Below are 19,817 nucleotides of genomic sequence, written 5' to 3' on the forward strand. Positions count from 1 at the left end.
GCATGCCTCACTGTTTCTCACTCATTTCCAGCGCTTGAGATCCTAGCTATGGAATTTCATCCTGGTTGTGCGCACCAGCTGGGGAATGAGATACTGGAAAGCAGAGCCGTGGAAAGGAACCTGGAGTTCCTGGTTGAGGGTAAGTTGAACATGAGTCAGCAGTGCCCGGGCAGCCAGGAGGGCCAGCCCTGTCCTGGGGTTCATCAGGAACAGCATGGCCAGCAGGAAAGGGAGAGGATTGTCCTGCTCTGCTCTGCTCTGGGGTGGCCTCACCTCCAGTGCTGGGGACAGCTTTGGGTGCCACACTATAAAAACGACATGAAGCCATTAGAGAGTGTCCAAAAGAGGACTATGAAGATGATGAAGAGCTTTGAGTGGAACCCATATGAGGAGCACCTGAGGTCACTTGGTCTGTTCAGCCTGGAGGAGACTGAGGGGAGGCCTCACTGCAGTCTGAAGCTTCCTGGTGAGGGAAGAGGAGGGGCAGGCACTGATCTCTGCTGTGTGGTCGCAGTGACAGAACTGAGGGAATGGCTTGGAGCTGTGTCAGGGGAGGTTCAGGCAGGATATCAGGAAAAGGTTCTTCCCCCAGAGGGTGCATGGGCACTGGAATGGGCTCCCCAGGGAAGCGGTCATAGCACCAGTCTGACATAATTCGAGAAGCATGTGGACAGTGCTCTCAGGCACATGGTGTGATTTTTGGGGATGTCCTGTGCAGGGCCAGAAGTTGGATTTTGACGATCCTTGTGGATCCCTTCCAATGCAGGATATTCTATAATTAATTCTATGACTCTAGGGACCTGTCTAAACCACATCTAAATCTATTAAACCTACCTAAACCACAAATGTAGGAAGATCATAAGGATACTCCCAGCTTCGGCTGGAATAATTCAGTTGTCCAGACTGGTCTCCGCCCCAGACCTCATGTTATATTCGCCCGTATTTTATATTCCTTTTTATTATTATTCCGGCCCCGCCCCACAGGGGCTGCCCCCCGCAGGCCGCAGCCGCTCACCGAGGCCCCGCCCCTCCCCATCAAGCCCCGCCCCCGAGGCACTCCTTGCCCGCGGATTGGCCGGCGTGGCGCGCGGCGCGGGGCGGGGCTGGCGCGGGGGTACTTAAAGCTCTGTGGAAGGGGGTAATGCTTTCACTTCAGGTGGGAGCCGGGGCTACCTGCGGGCAGTGAGTGAGTGTCCGGAGGGGTCGGGGGGACCGGGTTCCTTGGCTTTGTGGTGCGGCCGCACGGGCGTACGTGGCCGGTCCGGCCCGGCCTGGCGGGGAGGAGCCAGGAATGCCGGGTGCGCGGCGCCGCCGGCGGGCCGGGCCTTGCTCCGTGTGTCCCGGTGGGGAGCGTCTGTTCGGCCGTGGGGCGCGGCGGCACCGCGGCTGCCCCCGGAGAGAAGCTGCTCCTGCTGCTCCGCTCCTGTCCCCTTCCTCACTGTCGCTCTCTCTGCCCGTGACTCTTCCCCCCGCGCTGTCCTTAGGCAGCCCGCCTTGCGCCTGCCTCCTTCCCACCCATCCCGAGGCTGCCACCGGCCTGGGCGGCTGCGGGGGGCCCGTCCCGGTGCTGCAAAACCCCGTAAAGAAAGTCCCAGCTTAGCCTTTGAGTCAGCCTCGGCCCGAAGTGCTGAGTCTGCGACGCGAGCGTGGGGCTCAATGGGGGCTATAGCGCGCTCTGGAATTGATTCAGTGCTCTCCTCTGGGATCCTAATGCTGTTCGTGGATAAGGAGGGCAAAGTTGTAATAGTGCAATGGTCTTCCCTTGGGTTGTCTTATTTCGAGGTGCAACTTCTATAGTCCTGTGAAAAGGTAAAACTGGAGCCTCTTCTGTATAGGTAGGAAGGGTTCAGCTCTCCATTTTTAAGAACTTAGAGGAAGTTCAAACCCTAATTTTGGAGAGGAAGGGGGAAGTAACACCCAGCCTTTTGCTATGTAGTAACAATACTTTCTTTTTGAAGTTTGAAGCTTTCTGGAGCAGGCTTCTTTGCAGCTCTCCAGAGTGACCTGTGTGATTCAATGCCCTTGTGATTTCAGAACTACTTAGCTATAGTTAAGGTGATATTTGAAGTAGTCCCTGACTTAACATGTAGCTGAGATCTTGTTGGACAGAATGCTAGCCTCCATGTAACATGTATTTTGTGTCTGTGCTGTGGAGCTGGAGCCCTGAGGTTGCTGTGGAGACCAGTTGAGCGAAGGGCAGGGTCAGATGCCCTGGACTGATGCCTGTGTGCTGGTTTCCTGAAAAGCTTCACATGAATCCTGCCTGAGCTCTCACGGCATGTAAGGGGGGTGGTTTCATTAGGGAACCCCAGCTTCAGTGAGAAGCATTGCTTTAACTTGGTTGTGTCCACATAGTCCTTCTGAAGGTGTTCAGTTTTCACTTCTCATGACTATTGAAGTGAATATCAATCACCTGTCTGGTGATTTGGGGTTGTTCTAATTGGTGTTTAAAAGTAGTAATCCAAATTTAAACTTGATGGATGCTTTAAATTAAATCAATGCTATCTCTGGTGAGGGAAAGGATTTTTGTATGTTAAACACCAGTATCTGTGCAAGTACAACCTTGCTTGAAAGAAAATTTGGGCTGGTGCTTGTATTGCAGTATATTGTGTGGGACACCCTGCAGCTGGAAAGGATTTATTTCAGGTATGTAGAGCAGTAAGCTGCTCAAGAAATTCTAAGACAAGCAGTCAGATGTTTTAACAACTGTCTTGTGACTACCATGTAGAAGCAGAAGAAAAGCTTAAAGGATCTGGCATGAAGCTGACTCAACAAAATACCGAATCACAGTGGCTGGAGCTGCTGAATGTGCTTCTATTACATGGACACTGGAAATTTTCCTCCTAGTCCAGACACTTGGATTCCAGAGGCACACTTCAGGGAGCATCCTTCTCTGCAGTTACTCAAAAGGCTCCTGGACACTATCCTGAGTCATGTGCTGTAGGGCCACATCTTAGACCAGCTGGTCCTTCCAGTGGTCCCTTTCAACCTCAGCCATTTTGGGATTTGTAAAGCTCATTATTTCCCTGGCTTAGATGAGGTGCTGTATCTTTAGTTCTAACTGGAGACTTAAGCTTAAGTTTATTTGCTTTGTTGCTTTAGTGGACAGTATTTCTTTTCATTATTGATTTCAGACTGGTAAGGAAGACAGCAAACTGAAAAGGGGAGAGGTCTTGGGTTTTCTCACGTGAGTTTCAGTTGAAATAAAAACAAAAGAAGGAAGTGGTAGCACTGAAGTAGTCAGTGACCACTTGCTCATGACCTGCTGGGACAGGCCTCCATTCCCATGGTTTTATTCTGACCTTATATGTGACATCTGAGTGGCAGGCTGAGAGTTAGTGCTGAAGAAAGCACAGTTCTCCAGCTGCCTGCTTTTAACCTCCTCTGCAGAGCACAAAGTGTGATGCTTTCTTGGACCTGGCTACCAGCATTCAAGCCTATGGCATGCTATTAGTTGAACTCATCATGAAATCTACTCTTTGAAGTTGCATTTCACTTGAGTAACACTTTGCCTGTAAGTCTGCAGTAAAATGAAGTGTATGATTTCACAGAAGTATCTCTAGAGACAAGACTGCTCAGTTTAACTTTGAAAGTTACTTTGAGGGGAGAGGCAGTTAGAGTGGTGTGGAAATTTCAGTATGCTTTTGTTTAGCCACTGCACTGTGGTGATTTTATGAAAGGGAGAGACCTCAAGTTTTATATTAGTACAGCTTGATGTGTGGCATTAGAAGCTGAAAGGCAAAAGTCTCCTGTGGCTCTTGATTACTGGCTTTCACTTCTTAAACCTGTAACCTAAATTATTTTTCTGTCACAGAATCTTCAGCAACACTGTTCTGAAAACTAGTCCAAAAATGTCTGCTCTTGAAACCCTGTTTAAATACATTGATGAACACCAGGACCTCTATGTTCAGGTAAGTTTTTTTTTAGTTTTGTCCTGCAGCGTGGGCAGCTATGGGATATTAGGAGTTATGTGATCAGCTTCAAGTTTGTTGTTCCATTTATATGATATGCGCAGTAATGATGTCAAGTAATGGGAGAGAGGGGAGAGCAGGCAGCAAGTGTGAGGGATTTGAGTCAGGCCAGAAAACTGTTTCTTAAATTTAGGCATAGTTCTGTTCAAAAACCATAATGTCCATGGTAAATTTATTAAGAAATTATCTATTACTGTACAGTGCTACTGGTGACCTATTTAGAGGTACAGAAAGTTGACACTGGCTTCTGAATGCCAAACTAAGTTTATAATTTCTTCCTTTTGGAGATGGCACATGAATATATTATAAACAAGGCTTATAAACAAAGCTTTCTTGTATAAAAGAATTTATGCTGGGGTACAGAGGGAGAGCTTGTGCTCTCCAGAGAGGTACTTTGGTGCTTGACCTGCTATTTAGTTACAGGTTGTATTGTAATCCCTTTCACCCATGAAGGAATCTGGGGTATGGCACTGTGAACTCAGGCATGAGCTATGCCAAGTGTTCAGCCTGATTTCTCCCAGTTGTTCTTGCTGAACTCACTTGGGGAGAAAACCCAAGGCTGAAGTGGCCTTTTTGAGAGGCCTGGAAGATCTAGCTGGTTCTGGATACTTAAAGAACAGCAACTAAAAAGGCGTATTAAGCACAAGCTGTCATACTCTGAAGCTTACTTGATGTATCTGTAGACTTTATTACGCAGCAGGGACAGCTGTAGGCGAGTGAGGTTTTAGAGAGCTTTTGAGTCATATTAATGGTTACAAGCTCTTCTTTGAGCAAAGGACAGAGCTGATTTGCCTCAGTTGGAGCTTGGCTTAAACCAGTGTTTGTTGAATTTCGAGGTGGGGTGGTGTTTGCCTGGTGCCTGTGGTGTGGTAAAAGCTGTAGCTCTTGCATCTCTCCAGCGCCTGGCAGAGTGGGTGGCGATCCAGAGTGTGTCAGCATGGCCAGAGAAGAGAGGGGAAATCAAGCGCATGATGGAGGTTGCTGCAAAGGAGATTGAGCGACTGGGAGGCACCACCAAACTTATGGATATTGGGAAACAAAAGGTATGTGAGCATCTCCATGTCAGCTTCGTGGGAAAAAATCCCTTTGGAAGACAAGGTGTTTTGCATGAGAAAGTGCTGGTTTCTTATGCTCCCAGTATGAAAGGCACCTAGACTCCAATTAAAAGGGTGTTTTATTAATGAAAAGGGTGACTTATCATTATAAAGAAAGAGGGTAGTATGGATATTCTTATGTCCCTGCAGGTACTGGCACCTCCTGTGCTCCTGTGCAGCATCTAGCAGACATCCAACCAGCATCTAACATACTGTGCAGATCCCATGCATGGAAATGCTTTCCCTTTTTATTTATTCAAGTGTTCAATTCCACTGATAGAAGGGATTTTGTGTGAGAATTTCCTGATGCACTTTTGGATTAAGTCAAGGACATGCAGGTGATGTAATCCCCAGTGCACAGTGGGAGCTGCCTTCAGGTTACAGTCAAGTGGCTCAGTTTGTCCTGCAGTCCAGGGATATGCACAGCACAATACAGGCAGGAAGGTGAAGCTGTGTGTGCAGCATAGTGTGGCACAGGCTTTGGGGTGCTCAGGCTGTCCTTGTGGGTCACTAATTCCTTGGTGTCTGGTGGACTTCTGGGTCAGGATCACCACACAAGGGTCCTGTGGGCAGTGGCCTAGAAAGGTAGTAGAAAAACCTGTTGGGTTGTAGGATAATGCCTTTCCTGACACACAGTCTGAACCTTCTGTTAAAAACCTTAATTTATACGAAACCTTGAGACCCAGTTAAGGATGTTGAATTAAATTTTGGACTGTACAAAATGTTTTAAATACTTTTTGAACTGAACAGGAATAAAGCATCTGCAAACAAAAATATTAGGCATTTTAAACAAGAGGCTGGTATTGGACCTTAGATCCATAGGCTATAAAGATACTGACTGAAGTTTCAGTAAGTCTGCCAAAAGACTTCAAGACTCTTTCAGAAGTGTTACATTTGTCACAGGATTGCATTGCTCCCTTACTAGATACAAAAGTATCATTTAAAGAATGACCTCCCTCCTCATTTTTAGCTATCCAGACTGCCTTTTTTTTCCCTTGAGAAATGTATGCTCTTATGAGAATAACAATAATCTCATCCTAGGGAAATATCCACTTGATATGCTCCTCCTTTGATGTGCCTAGCCACTACTTGCCTCTGAGTAAGACCCACTGAAATTGTTAGACTAGTATTTGGATAGTGGCATTAAAACCCTTGTACTGGAATGTTCACTAGTTTTAGGAGATTGTCCTTGTAATTGGCGTGGAAAAACTGCTGAGTGAAATCTGTGTTTGTGGGAACCTCCTGAGTAACTTCTTGCTTTGGGCAACTGGATTAGACTTCATCGTAACTACAGGTTCCAGCAGGAAAAACAGCTGACTTGGGAGGGAATCTGTAGGTTAATTCTAGTTCTGGTACTACCTACAGCCTAAAACCCCATCAAAAGCATTTCAGTTAATTCAGAGTTGTTCTTTTCATCACTGTAACTTTTTGGTAGCAAGAACTGATTTTAGAGTTTTATATGTAATATTTTTATTAGGTAGCTTGAATCCATCTGCAGGGCTTACCTTCAGTGTTTATTTTTATATTAAATATAGAGAGAGCTAGTCAGTGTATTATGTGTTGCTGCTGTATCTGTGAGGGACAATGTAAAGCAACTGAACTTATCAGATCAAAGTTACTTTACTGCTGCACAGCAGTTTGTTGTGTATTGATTACTGTAAACTCTTGTAGTAGTGCTTTTATTATGTAGAGCTGCAGCTGGCCAAGGACCATGTAACCTGTTGATAAAAAACTGGAGCTTGGGACCCATATAAGCAAAAAGTCAAAGCTAATCTTGATCTGCTGAACAGTGTGTTGAAGTACCTATTCACTAGAAGGGAAATACTTGCTGACTGGGAATAGCATGTGATAATTGCTTATAGGGTGTTCCAAGAGATTAAGCCAAGTTCAACTCTTGAACTCCTGAACTGAGTTTATCAGCACTACCTTGCCCTTAGGATAACAATGTAGGCTGGTACAGAGAAATAGGTCTGTTATGCTGATCTCATTTGGGTGTAGGCACATGTTACACCCAAACTTAGCACTGTCAGGAAGTTTTTGTCCTGAGAGCTATACTGTGGACAGGATGAAAGTGCAGTGACAAACAACACAGAATGCAATATTGAATGGAATTTATCACTTATGCTTAGGTCAGCATTAGATATAACAGTCTGGCATGCAGTCAACTTGCTCTGCTAAAATCTGATGTAGGATTAGTAGTTTAAAGCTAACAGTTCTAAGTGGCTTGGAACATTTTGACTGCTACTGGGAATTGTCAGGAAACTAACTGGCATGGTGCCATCAGGCCTTCTTTGGCACCCTGCTTCTGGCAATCAGTTTAAGTAGATTAGTTTTGTTTAGCTGTCTGTGCCTCCACTCTCATAACCTTGATAGTATTAAAGTAATTTGTGTATCTGATAAAAACTCTGACATTTCACATTTTCATAAAACTTCTGCCTTCCTATTTCTAGCTGCCTGATGGATCAGAGATTCCACTACCCCCAATTGTTCTGGGAACACTGGGCACAGATCCACGGAAAAAGACCGTGTGTGTGTACGGTCACCTGGATGTTCAGCCAGCAGCACTAGAGGATGGCTGGGACAGCGAGCCCTTCACACTGGTAGAAAGAGATGGTAAGAGCAGTGGACTTCCCAAACTGATGAACACTTCTGTAACAAGTATGGTATTCCTCAATTGTTCCAAAGCTGTGCCGTTGATTGAAAGGGGGAAGGAGAGTAAGAACTGGTATGGGTGTTTATTTAATACTGTTGAGGTAAAAATGTGCGGGTGGGGAGATGGTAAAAGAGTTGAGCTGCAAAATCTCAGCTACTCTTGGGGTTGTTACCTTTTCTGATAGTCTAGGCTGTAATTTGCATGTTTTCTTCTTTGTAGCTACAGCACAGTCTTAACTGCTGCCTTCCATGATACCAGCTTGTCGCCGGAGAGCTTTTTAGAACTAATTTCTTGTTCACAGCTTGAAACCTGTAAGGCCATGTCAGACTGCAGGAATTTTGAGCCATTACTGAGAAAAAATATACAACACAACTTCTCTATGCCTGGAGACATCATTATATGAGAGGCTTCTTTAAGCCTCTCTGGGTTGCCTTGTGTTTAACTGCTCTATTATGAGCACTACAGAAGCTCTTTTGCAGAGGTAGTGCCTCAAGATTTGTCCCTCTCCCATAAGTGGGGATGAAGAAATAAATGGTGCAGTATCTTCTGTTGAAACAACACTGCCAGCAGTCAAGAGGACTCACACTTCCTTTTCTATTAAAAGCTGGTGTTACCAAGAGGTTCTTCTTTATTTCACTTTCTCAGTGTTAAAGGTCATATCAGTAGAAGGACATTAAGCACACATGTTGCATAAGCATTAATGATTGCCAGAAAAAGCAGTATCTGTGCTAACTAGTACTTCTGCTTAGGCACTTAGTCACAGGCAGCAGAGTCCAAGTTACTAAACATTACTAGCATTATCTCATCTGCTAGCAAGACCTAGACTTGCCTTGGGCTGTGGCTTGTGTCTGTGCAGCCTGGCCATGCAGGAGACATTCACCAATGGGGGGTTGTAGCCACAGCTCTGAGTTGCACTGATGACTGCCTCTGCTGTGATCCCATGTGCTACATTTTCTGGGAATTCCCTATGGCCTCTGCATCTTGTCTTTGACTAAATTCTTTGCTAAGGGAGATCCACCTTTATCTGAAGAATCCAGAGAAGTGATTTGTCACTAGCTAATGAATTTTTACTCTTCAAACCAAAAATTATTGAACTGAAGATTATACTTGATAGATTTCTGTTAAAAGCAGAAAACTTGTTTCTCTACACTTAGGTGTTTGTAGAAAATTATATTCTTGTGAAGGATAAGGCAGCTATCTCTTTTCCTGACTTCCAATAAACTCCTATTGAGGGAGCAGCTGGGGGAAGAGGTGGGGTAGCTCTGTAAGGGGGAGAACTATTGCAGTCCTGTACCTATCCCACTTGAAGGGGTATGTGAAGCAGGATGTAAAACTACTACTTAGGAAGAATCAAAAATGAAAGTTTTTTATATAAGCAGGGTTAAAAAAGTTATCCATAAAAAGGTGTTCTCTTCTAGGCAGGAGATGGAACTTCATACTAATTTTTTTCCTCACTGGTTAATTTGTATCTTGTTTCTACAGGAAAGTTGTATGGGAGAGGATCAACAGATGACAAAGGTCCAGTGCTTGCCTGGCTGAATGCCTTGGAGGCTTATCAACAAACTAACCAGGTATGTGCCCAAAACATATTCTGCTTATTCACACACAGCTGAGTCTAGCAATAAATGTTATCCAAGCCACAAACCCTTGTGAGGGAAGCCTGCTTATTCAGCTGATTGGAGGAATGATGTGATAGTCCTGTAAATTCCCTGATTTCCTAGTAGGGTTAAGTTGGCTTGCTGACAAGTTAGTCTTATAGATGCTTAGGTTGCACTTCTAACAATTTTCCTTTAATGAAATATGTAGGAAGGGTAATACATATGCAAGTATGTGGAGTGGGAGAAATAGTCAAATGTGGTCATTATCATGTAAGGATGTCAGATTAATTCGGCCTTTGTCAAAGCTTAATGTTGCATTGCCACTGAGCTCTAAGAGGAATTTAACTTAGTAACAGTAAAACTGGGAGCTTTGCTTGTTTCTGTTAAGGAAATGTGCAATCAGAAATAGTTCTGGGTATTTGCTTTATCTTGCAAGACAAGCTCCTATCGCTTTTGAGAGGAATAACCAGTTCTCAGTTACTGTCTAAGTATATAGAATATGCTAGACTGGATAGACAGGGTAGCTCTGTTCCTACTGTGGCATGCAATTCCTGTGGTTCATATTAGTTTTCCAAGCCTGGTGGCTTACCTTTGGCAACAGGTTTCTGCTGTGTTCCTATGCTTAAGGGGTTTGGGGACAAGCTTTTATGACTTCTTTGAAGAGTTTGGATTCCACCAAATGAAGGGTGATCTGAGTGTCTTCAATATAAGCACAGTCCAAACTTTAAACCAGTTTGTGTACAATTAATAAATTCCACTGTCATGGAACTATTTTAGCCATGTCCATTTTTCTGCTTTGAATGTAACTGATGAAGGTTACTGATTACTGAAGGAGTCATGTGTTTTCACATGCTTAATCTGTTCTTGTGTTTCATTTCAAAGGAGTTTCCAGTAAATATTAGGTTTTGCCTAGAGGGTATGGAAGAATCAGGATCTGAAGGCCTCGATGAACTGATTTTTGCTCAGCGAGATGCTTTCTTTAAAGATGTGGATTATGTTTGCATTTCTGACAACTACTGGCTAGGCAAGAATAAGCCTTGTATCACTTACGGTTTGAGAGGTGTCTGCTACTACTTCATAGAGGTAAGTGCTGAAATACACTGCAAATTCAGTATTATTAAACTGAATTTTCCACTGGAGAAGAGTGCTGATGCAAACCTTTTCATGCCAGTAGCTTTTTTTCAGAAAAGATGAAACTGGCTGCTTTTGTGGCTGGTTTTTCCTAATTCTCTAAACATGCTTCTCTTGCTATCCTATCTGATACTTGGGTGGGTGGGATAACTTTCAGATGTGTGAGGCAAGATAAGCCTGCATCTTCACTGAAGGATTCTCATAGCATAGGTATCTTCATCCACATACACCCTTCTTATAGATGGGTGTCACATTTGTGCTTTTTCAGTCAGCTGGAAGGTCTCCAGTTAACCACAAGTGCTGGTAGATGACTGAGAATGGTTTGAGAAATTCTTTTACTGTTTCTCTCAATACTTTGGGGTGGGGTGGATCCCATCTGGACCCATAGACTTGTGGGTGGCTAATTGACATAACAGGTCACTTACCATCTCCTCGTGGATTATGGGCTTCCCTCAACTCCCCATCACCAACTTCCAGCTCAGGGAGCTGAGCATCCTGAGGAAAACTGATCTTAATATTGAAGACTGAGGCAAAGATGACAGTAAATATGTCTGCTTTTTTCTCATCCTTGACACTACACTACCCTCTGCTTTCAACAAATGATGGGGACACTCCTCGACCCTTAGCCAGATCAAGCCCAGATCTAGCTGGGTTTTGGCTGTTCTAGTCTCCTCCCTACACAGCAATATCTCTGTACTAAAATTGACCTGAATCTTCATTTACTTCAATCAGGTGGAATGTTGTGACAAAGACCTTCACTCTGGAGTTTATGGTGGTTCAGTACATGAGGCTATGACAGATCTCATTGCTCTAATGGGTAAGAAAACACAGCTTTCACTGAATGCATTTTAAATGGGAGCAAGAACATCCAAGCATGACTGAGTTTGCAGTGAGAGAGTCGCCGAGGACTGCTTGCAGTAGCAAAGCAGTGACCAGTGAAACAGTGCTTGCCAGGTATGCAAAGCTAATGCCTTAGATACAGAAATGTGGTGAAGGTCTTGCCAAGAAGTTGTCTATCTACTCTTAGCTTTCCCTAAAACCTCGTTGCAAATTTAATTTAATGTTAATTAAAACAGCTGTCTTCTCAAGTTCTGCTGCGGGTATGATATTGAACTCTTTGGGAATCCTACCTTCAGACAGCCAGTGAAATGTAGCAGTAGGATTAAATGCAGTAGCAAGCAAGTTCACATTTTGGATACAGATAAATTCTGTTAAGTGTCTTCCATGCTCAGTGGTGCATACTCTGAGAAACAGAAGTATGAGGTTCATTGTATTTACAGAGTTTTCAGAAGGCCAGGACTTCTGTTTCTCAAGGAAAGTGTTCCCAGCAATGACATCTTGTATCTGCTGGTTGAATACTGATATTAGGTGCTTTTTGTTTACAGGGTCTCTTGTAGACAAGAAAGGGAAAATCCTCATCCCAGGTGTTAATGAAGCAGTGGCACCTGTCACTGATGAGGAGCTGGCATTATATGAGAAGATTGATTTTGACCTGACAGAATATGCAAAAGATGTAGGAGCAACAAGACTTCTGCATGATGCAAAGGTGTGCTGCATTCCTCCTTTACCCTGTGTAGATCAAGCTGTCTTTATTAGTGGGAGACAGCAACAAGCTTCTGTGGATGTGTGTGTAGTTAAGTAATTTATTAGGCAGAGGATGCATCTGATGTCTTCAAAGTGGTGAGAATGCCTTGAAGATCATTTTGCTTACTGTATGGTTGACTGCATGCTTAACACTTTGCAGAGGAACTGCTAGTGTTAGATGCTTGAAAACTTATTCTGTGTTATCCCATGTATAACTCAAGCAGTCTTGACAACTCTAAATTTGTTCCGTACTCTGTATAAATATTATTTGAAACTTGTACAGAACTTCAGTTCTGTTCTCTTAATGCTAGATAAGGATGTTGGCAGCTTTCCAGAGGCCAGATGACAATCTACACAAAACATCTGATTTTCTACATCTGTAGGAAGTTCAGTGGATTATCAGAAATAAAGCAGTTGCTCAGAGATGATTGCTCCTTAGGTGAGAAAAAAGCTTGAATCCTAGCTGTGCTGAATTCAAAGCTGACATGTTGAACATATTCCTAGACCTGGCAAACAAGGACTGTTTTGTAATCATGAGCTAGGCAGCCCAAATCTTTGAACAAGCTCAATAAACTCATGTCTAAAGTTAAATCTTGATTCTGGGAGCTCTCCAAATGAATGCTTTTAACAGCATTGAGTCTTACAAGGTACAGGTATTACATACTAATTTTAAAACCCTAGATGTAAATACATCTCCTGTCATAAAAAGCAGACACAGGTGTTGTAAAAGGCAAGTTTACATGTGCAGATCTGTCTTCTGTTCTAGTACTGTCAGGAGACTTCAAACTTAAATAGGTATAAGTAACAATTTATATCCTCAGTCTTCACATGCTCAGGTTTATATTAAGTAGGAGCACACAGGCTTCCTTGCTTAGCCTTGTCCTTTAAAGTAATAGATGACTTATAGCTTGGATATAAAGAGGAGCTGGCAGGGTGTTCTTTGTGATACTGAACTGAAGCTGTTCAGTCTTGGCTTAACTGAAATTCCAGCTAAGGGATTTCTAAGCTGCATCCATGCAAGAAGGGCTTTAGGACTAGGGAGAGAGGGCTGTACCTTCAAGATGAGAAGCAAATGTGCTTGAGCGATTTGAACTGTGACAGCTACATTTGCTTTGAGAGAAGACTGGAGGCAGGTTCTACCTGGAAAAAACCAAACTTTTAACATTAAGGATACAATTTCTAACTCTCCTGCATTTCTGCAGTGAAGTTCATGCTGGAGACGTTGTACCTGTGTCTGCTCAGGGCAACTCAACAACTGCACTGAATTCAGGAATCAATGTATTGAACAGCTGTGTCCAAGGTAACAGAGAGGAAATGCAGGAAGTGTACCTGCAAGGCAGTGGTGGTCAGTTTAATCAACCTGGAGTTCAGGCTTTTTAATACAGCTGATGATATAAAGAACAACACACTGTAAGCCTCAGTCTGAGCAGTGGTGAGGTTTTTAGAAAATGTGAACTTGAGCAGTGTCTTGGTGATGAAGGCACCTGCCTGTCCTGAGACAGTGGGAATTAAAGCTTTCAATGTTCCCTGCAAACTGTGCTTGAGCACCTTATAAATGGTGCTTGTGTCCTTACCAGAAGCAGACTGGTCATGTCCCATAAATTTCATAGAGCTAGGAGAGAGCCAAACTTCTGAGTCTCTTAAGGTGCTAAGAACCCAGCTGTGTTGTCAAAATGTGTGCTTAATGGGAGTAACAGCTTCTGAGTGGTCTTCTATGAGTTGCATTTCTGCATGGAAAAAAAGCACTATTTCTTGCAAATTCTTTATTAGGTTGAAGAAATTATTAGTTTAGGGAACTCTGTCAAACTCCATGTAACCTTGCATCTTTCTCTTTGCTTCTGCAGAGAGACATCCTTATGCACAGGTGGAGATACCCTTCCTTGTCTCTCCATGGAATTGAAGGAGCCTTCTCTGCCTCTGGTGCCAAGACTGTGATTCCTAGGAAAGTGATTGGCAAATTCTCAATCAGAATTGTGCCAAATATGACTCCTGAAGAAGTTACAAAGAATGTATGTTGATATGGATTGCTGCTATCTAAACAAGTGTCTCCAAACTTCTGTTCACCTTGCCTTGGGGGAAGAGTTTTTCTGTTTTCTAAAGCAGTTCTATTAATTTGCTTTCCTACTATCTTCCCTGTACTGCACCTCAACGTGAGATAACTGAGGGAATCCTGTGTGGTGCCCCATTGGACTGTAGTGATCTGATTATCCAGTTTCTGTAAACTCAAAAGGGCTTAGGAGTACATGCTAACCTAATTCTGGGGCACTTGAACTGCCAGAAGTGCATATTCAAAAGCAGCAGTGTTTGACATACTGGCTAATTGTTCTACAATATACTGTTGATTTGCCTAAAGAAGAGATTCTGACTTCAGAGCAAAGAATCATTGGAATGCTACAAAATAAGAGTAATAGGAAAAGCATTCCTGTACAGTTGTAATGATCTACAAGTCCCTAAGATGCTTTTAGAATATGAACTTTGCCAGTGCTTGTACAAGTTGCTAACAGTAGGTAAGATCATTCAATCTTTGTTACAGGTTGAAGACTACCTGAACAAAAAGTTTGCGGAGCTGCAGAGTCCCAACAAATTCAAAGTGTACTTAGGCCATGGTGGAAAACCCTGGGTGTCAGACTTCAACCACCCCCATTACATGGCTGGTAGGAGGGCTATGAAGACAGGTAAGTGGGTGTTTTCATTTGGCATTGGTAGGATGAAAAATCTCTTGTTCCAGCACCTCAAGAAACACTGAGGAGGTCATGTGTGCTGAATATTTAGTGTTCTGCACTCGTATCTAATCACTTTGGCTCACTAAGGGAGGAAGCATGTCATGTGCAACCTTAAAACTAAAATCTGAGGTACAGGAAAGAAAGATACTGGATATCAAATTAATTTTTACTGTTCTGGGACAAGTTTGTTGGTGTGGTGTTGCTTTTGCATAAGGATGAGACTGTCAGTTCAGATCGCCTGCTAAGCCAAATTCAATTAATTGAATCACAGCACCCCTCTTAATCAGTTTTGCTGGATTGTATTGGGCAGCTAGAGCAGCTCTAACTTGTGTTGGAGTACAGACAGGCTTCAGATGAAGTGCTGGTGTGTGACTGAACTGACAGTGACAATACTCCAGTGCTGCATCTGTGGGGAGAAGCTCCACAGTTCTGTGGCCTTTACAGTCTGGCTGATTTGGCCAGCACTTGGTACAGATGGGTACAGGAAGCCTTAAGTGAGGGTTTGTGGAAAAAAATACAGACTTCAAACTGACTAGAGTATTACTTTTCTAGTTTTTGGAGTTGAACCAGACCTGACAAGGGAGGGAGGAAGCATTCCTGTTACCCTCACTTTTCAAGAAGCCACAGGCAAGAATGTCATGCTGCTTCCTGTTGGAGCTGCAGATGATGGTGCTCACTCTCAAAATGAAAAACTAAATAGGTAAGAAAATATCTACTCCTGTGCCAAGGTGTCTTGGCATGTATTACGGAAAAACAACAAGAATTGAGTTCCTGCTTTTGTTTAATTCTCTGGATGGCAAAGTGCCATCCTCCCCACCAGTAAATGACTGACTGGTTGGTTGGGTAACTAGTTGGTAGCTGAGTCTTGATTTCTAGATTGATATACTTGAAACCAGAAGCAGGTTTTATACTTTGGTCTCTTAACTTGGCTACTCTCTCCCCCAAGGGTGGTGTTTCTGCCTTGCCAGGGAAGATGTAGGGGTTTGGGGAGTAGTGTCTGTTGCCTGCAGCAACAATTCCCTCAGAATTTGTCACGTGCATGGGACTAATGTGTGGGCTTTGCAAACAGGACATCTGCTAGAAATACAGCTCAGTGAAGTCACTGCTAAGGGAAACTGTCTTCTTTGCAGGTACAACTACATCCAGGGGGTGAAGATGCTTGGTGCATACCTCTATGAAGTTTCCCAGCTGAAGGACTAAGTTAGACACCTCACCTTCTGCTTTATGGATCAGAAGTCTGAATTTTCTTGCAAAATGTCATCAATTACCAAGTCTTAAATGGCTCCCTGTTTCTACCAGCACTCTACTGCTTTGGTGGGGGAGAGGGAAATGGGCAGTTCCACTTGACAAAGAACATGATACACCAAAAATACTTCTCTAAAAGCTTACTTTAAATGAATAGACTATTCCTTAACTGCTCGGCAGTCCTGAACTGCATCTTCGTCCTCTCTGTATCACGTCAGTTTGCAACACTCATCTACTTTTCCTGTAAATGAAGAGGAATGGTTTACTCTCAGCAGTTTAAGCAGCCACAGCAGTGGCAGAACTTCCAGCCAATTTAAGGTATTCCTGGGTATCTCCTGGAAACAAATAGTCAAGATTATGGGGCGACACTGGAATGTGCTCAAGCTGTACTGAGGCATCTGTCTTTGCTGACTGAGTGATTTGGAAGAGCAGTTTGTCTCTTACAGTTTATGCCTGCCTGCAGGTTTCAATTTACAGGGAATTGGGAGGTAACAAATATCACTGTTGCAGTGACTATTGGCCATTTTTGTAAAGCTGCCTTTGTACTACCAAAAAAGAATAAACAATCATGCTGTCGTTTGGCTCTTGGTCTCTAAGGTTTAAATAATGGCTTGGGTGGGAAAGCAACTTTGGGAGCTTGGTAGGAATACTTCTGTGCCTATAAAGGCAGATGAGCAACGTGGCTACACAGTTGGATTCTAACCATGGATTTGGATTCCAACACTATATGTTGTGTTGTTGTTTGGCAATCCAAATTTTTATTCCTGGGCTCTGGCTGTGTAAGAACTTGTTGACTTGAAGCCAATACTGCAAACTCCAGCTCTCCTGAGAGAAGAGAAGCTCAAAATGTTTCATTTTGGTTCTGTAAATGAGGTCATCACACTGTAACATAACTAATACTGCAAGGGAGTGAATGGAATTTGTAGGCATAAACAGGGAGAAAGAGATCACTTGTTGCAACTACTACTGACATCCAACTTCAAGCTGTCTGTTGGATACATTAAACTCCAATACTTTTGTTATTATGTCAAAAAACTCCAGAAAAAACCCAAACCTCTTAAATGATTGCTATCTGAACCTGCTTCTGAATTACCTGACCAGCGCTGACAGCCTATAGTAGGTAAGTATTTCAAGTGATGGTGTTTTGCTCAGAAAGTATGGTGCAGTCCTGTGTCCTGTCACAGGTGAGCAGCAGGGGATGATTCCTCCTTTGAAGGGTGGAAGGTAGGAATATCTTCTCTACCTGGCTTGCACTGTTGCTTGATCTGGAGACTTAATGGTGGAGAGCTGTTGGGCTAGGGAGTCTTCAGGTCTCACTGAAGCTTGTTTTGGTGTTTATGGTTTGTCATTAACCCTTGCTTGCACTTGCAGGTGGGGTACAGTCAGACCATCCTGTGTCAGTTCTTGTGAGCACTGAACACAAACACTGGGGAGTGAATGTTCATGAATTTTGTTATAAACTATGCTCAGGAGTCATGTAGTTGCCCTATTGCATTTAACAAATTTCTTGAGAATCAGTAAATTGGCTCAAGCTCTGCACTACAGACACTGCACCAGATGCTATACTTGCTGAGTAAGTACAGCATGGCCCAAACAGAAGAAAGCCTGTCAAGGGGTTTGTAGAAAAGAGGCTGAGAAGCAGATACTATTGAATATACTGCAGAAATATTTTGGTATGGGGAGAGTGCCAGAACCCTGAGAAAAAGGCATTGAAATGGGTTTTTGGCCCAAGGAACATGCAGGGGCCTATTTAAGCCCACAGGAGTAGGTTGCTAAAGTAATCAGTACTTAATGAGATTTAATGGGACTTCAGATGTGTTTAAGTGAATAATATTAAATTCAGAAATCATCAGTATCTGCTAGCTTGCTACAATGGGGCTAGCTTTAGCAAGTAGTAACCTCTCTTGTCCCTGCAGCAGGTAACCACAAAAGCAGTAGTACGTGGCCTCAGTGAAGGCAGAAGGGGACTAGTGGTGCCAGCTTATTTCTGTGGCCTGTGTGCTTCAGACCTGGCTCCTTGAAGATTTGAGGTTGCAGAGAGCTGGCTTGCTGCATCCGTGGAGGTTTGTGCATGGTGTTAAGGGTTTGCTTAGCCCAAGTTGTTTGAATAACAGCACAGAAGTGCCTGCTGTGACAGAAACTGTGAGCTGATCATAGAAACAAAAATGCATCAGTGAAGCCCAGGGCCTGACACCCTGGTCTGCTGGGTGTGCAAAGGCCACTTGGCACTTCCCACACAAACTTCACAGCAGTGCTTTACCTGTTGAGTTTGAAATTGGGACGTCTCTTGATCAGTGGCATGTGACTATAGCAAGACTAATTTGCTTGTACTGCCAGTTCTCCCACTCCAGGGAGGGAGAAAGATCTACAATATGGACTTTACAACTACTTATTCTCAGGGTGCATCTACTGCAGAACTGACTATGTGGACTTGTGCCCTCATTGCTCACTAGATTTCCAGTGTCTTAGCAAAATTAACGACTATGCATCTTGATATGGAATATGCACTTAAAAGAGCAGCTGGAGTTATTACAAGCTATTATCCCTAAATAAGCCCTAAGTGCCATTTAAAATGTGATTTTTCTTAATTTTTTTTTTGTGTTCTGGGAAACACAAGCATGCATACTAAAACACAGCCCCAATTCTCAACTATGATGCAATCCATTTTAGGCTCATCCAGCACAATGTTTCCTAATTTGAAATTGTTTTTAACTTGCAAAACGGAGTTTGGTTTAGCATAATGAGTTTGGATGCACTAACTAAATCAAAACTTGAAGAGCTTCAGCTCTCTGATCTTGACCTTGAAGCAGTGTGAAAAGTGGAGATAACAGAGCTAATCTAGATAAAGTATTCCAGTTTGTTCATTCTGTTAAACTACTAGCTCAAAAACATTACCATTTTTTCAGTGTTATCTGAACTCATTCAGTTAAAATATAATAGATTCATGTGTTAAATATGTGTTTACATTATGAGGTGTCAATCTGAATAAATTGCCTTCCTGATAATTAATAAAGTTATGCAGGGGATTTAAATCACTCTTCAGAGAATCTTCTTAGGCTACCCAGGAAAGTTTAGTGGGTAATTTTGATTCTAGTCCCTTGCTAGTTTGATGATACTGTTTTACATCATGAGGTTAGGTTATGACAAGCCCTGAATGTTGAGACGTGTTTTTCTAGTACTTTAAAATATTAATTTTGCTATTAATTTTGCATACCCTTAGTGATTCTGAGATTTCTTGAGAAAAACTTAATGGGCATGGTTATGAAATAGGCTTGCTGAAGCTCAAGCAGCAGCATGCAGTGTTGTTCTCTCTGTGCAGGCTTTTTCTTCTCAGTCATTGGTCTCTTATATTTCTGCCCTCTAGATTGAAAAATGCAATAATAAGCACAGCTGAGCAGGTTTTTTTGGCACTGTTACTGTGCTGTGCTCACCTTTGGAAAAGCAGCTGTCCTGGATAATTCTGCTGGGATAACCACCGTGGAGTTACTCCTCAGGCTCTCTCTATCTACTGGGGTTGTGTGGAAGGTTCTGGTCAGGGCAGGGTACAGGAGTGGCTGCTGTGAGGAGCTGCCAGAAGCTTCCGTGTCGGACAGAGCCAGTGCAGACGGCTCCAAGACAGACCCACCGCTGGCTAAGGCTGGGCCCATCAGTGACGATGGCAGTGCCTTCGGGACAACATGATTAAAAAGGGGGAAAAGTTACTGCAGGGAAGTAATTGCAGCCAGAGAAGAGAGGAGTGAGAATACGTGAGAGAAACAGCCCTGCAGACACCAAGGTCAGTGATGGAGGGGTAGGAGGTGCTCCAGGTGCCAGAGCTG

General features: G+C 43.3%; 1 protein-coding gene across 1 annotated transcript; it reads left to right on the forward strand.

Annotated features, from left to right (window-relative positions):
• Nucleotides 1-1,098: 1,098 nt before the first annotated feature.
• On the forward strand, nucleotides 1,099-16,583 carry CNDP2 (carnosine dipeptidase 2). The gene is made up of 12 exons (XM_063397521.1): nucleotides 1,099-1,186; nucleotides 3,815-3,911; nucleotides 4,871-5,014; nucleotides 7,516-7,678; nucleotides 9,201-9,289; nucleotides 10,199-10,399; nucleotides 11,180-11,264; nucleotides 11,833-11,993; nucleotides 13,876-14,040; nucleotides 14,565-14,706; nucleotides 15,307-15,454; nucleotides 15,885-16,583. Exons 2-12 carry the CDS (start codon nucleotides 3,852-3,854, stop codon nucleotides 15,952-15,954), a joined length of 1,428 nt encoding a protein of 475 aa, XP_063253591.1. The 5' UTR covers nucleotides 1,099-1,186; nucleotides 3,815-3,851; the 3' UTR covers nucleotides 15,955-16,583.
• The last annotated feature ends 3,234 nt before the right edge of the window (nucleotides 16,584-19,817 follow it).

This window comes from Prinia subflava, chromosome 1, assembly GCF_021018805.1.
Source record: "Prinia subflava isolate CZ2003 ecotype Zambia chromosome 1, Cam_Psub_1.2, whole genome shotgun sequence".
NCBI classification, from domain to species: Eukaryota; Metazoa; Chordata; class Aves; order Passeriformes; family Cisticolidae; genus Prinia; species Prinia subflava.

What these genes read in the sequence shown, in the direction of transcription:
- CNDP2 (XM_063397521.1), top strand. Translation starts at nt 3,852, where the DNA reads ATGTCTGCTCTTGAAACCCTGTTTAAATACATTGATGAACACCAGGAC. An exon ending in CACACTGGTAGAAAGAGATG is followed by an intron (nt 7,679 to 9,200) that starts GTAAGAGCAGTG and finishes TTGTTTCTACAG; the next exon opens with GAAAGTTGTATGGGAGAGGA. An exon ending in CAAAATGAAAAACTAAATAG is followed by an intron (nt 15,455 to 15,884) that starts GTAAGAAAATAT and finishes TCTTCTTTGCAG; the next exon opens with GTACAACTACATCCAGGGGG.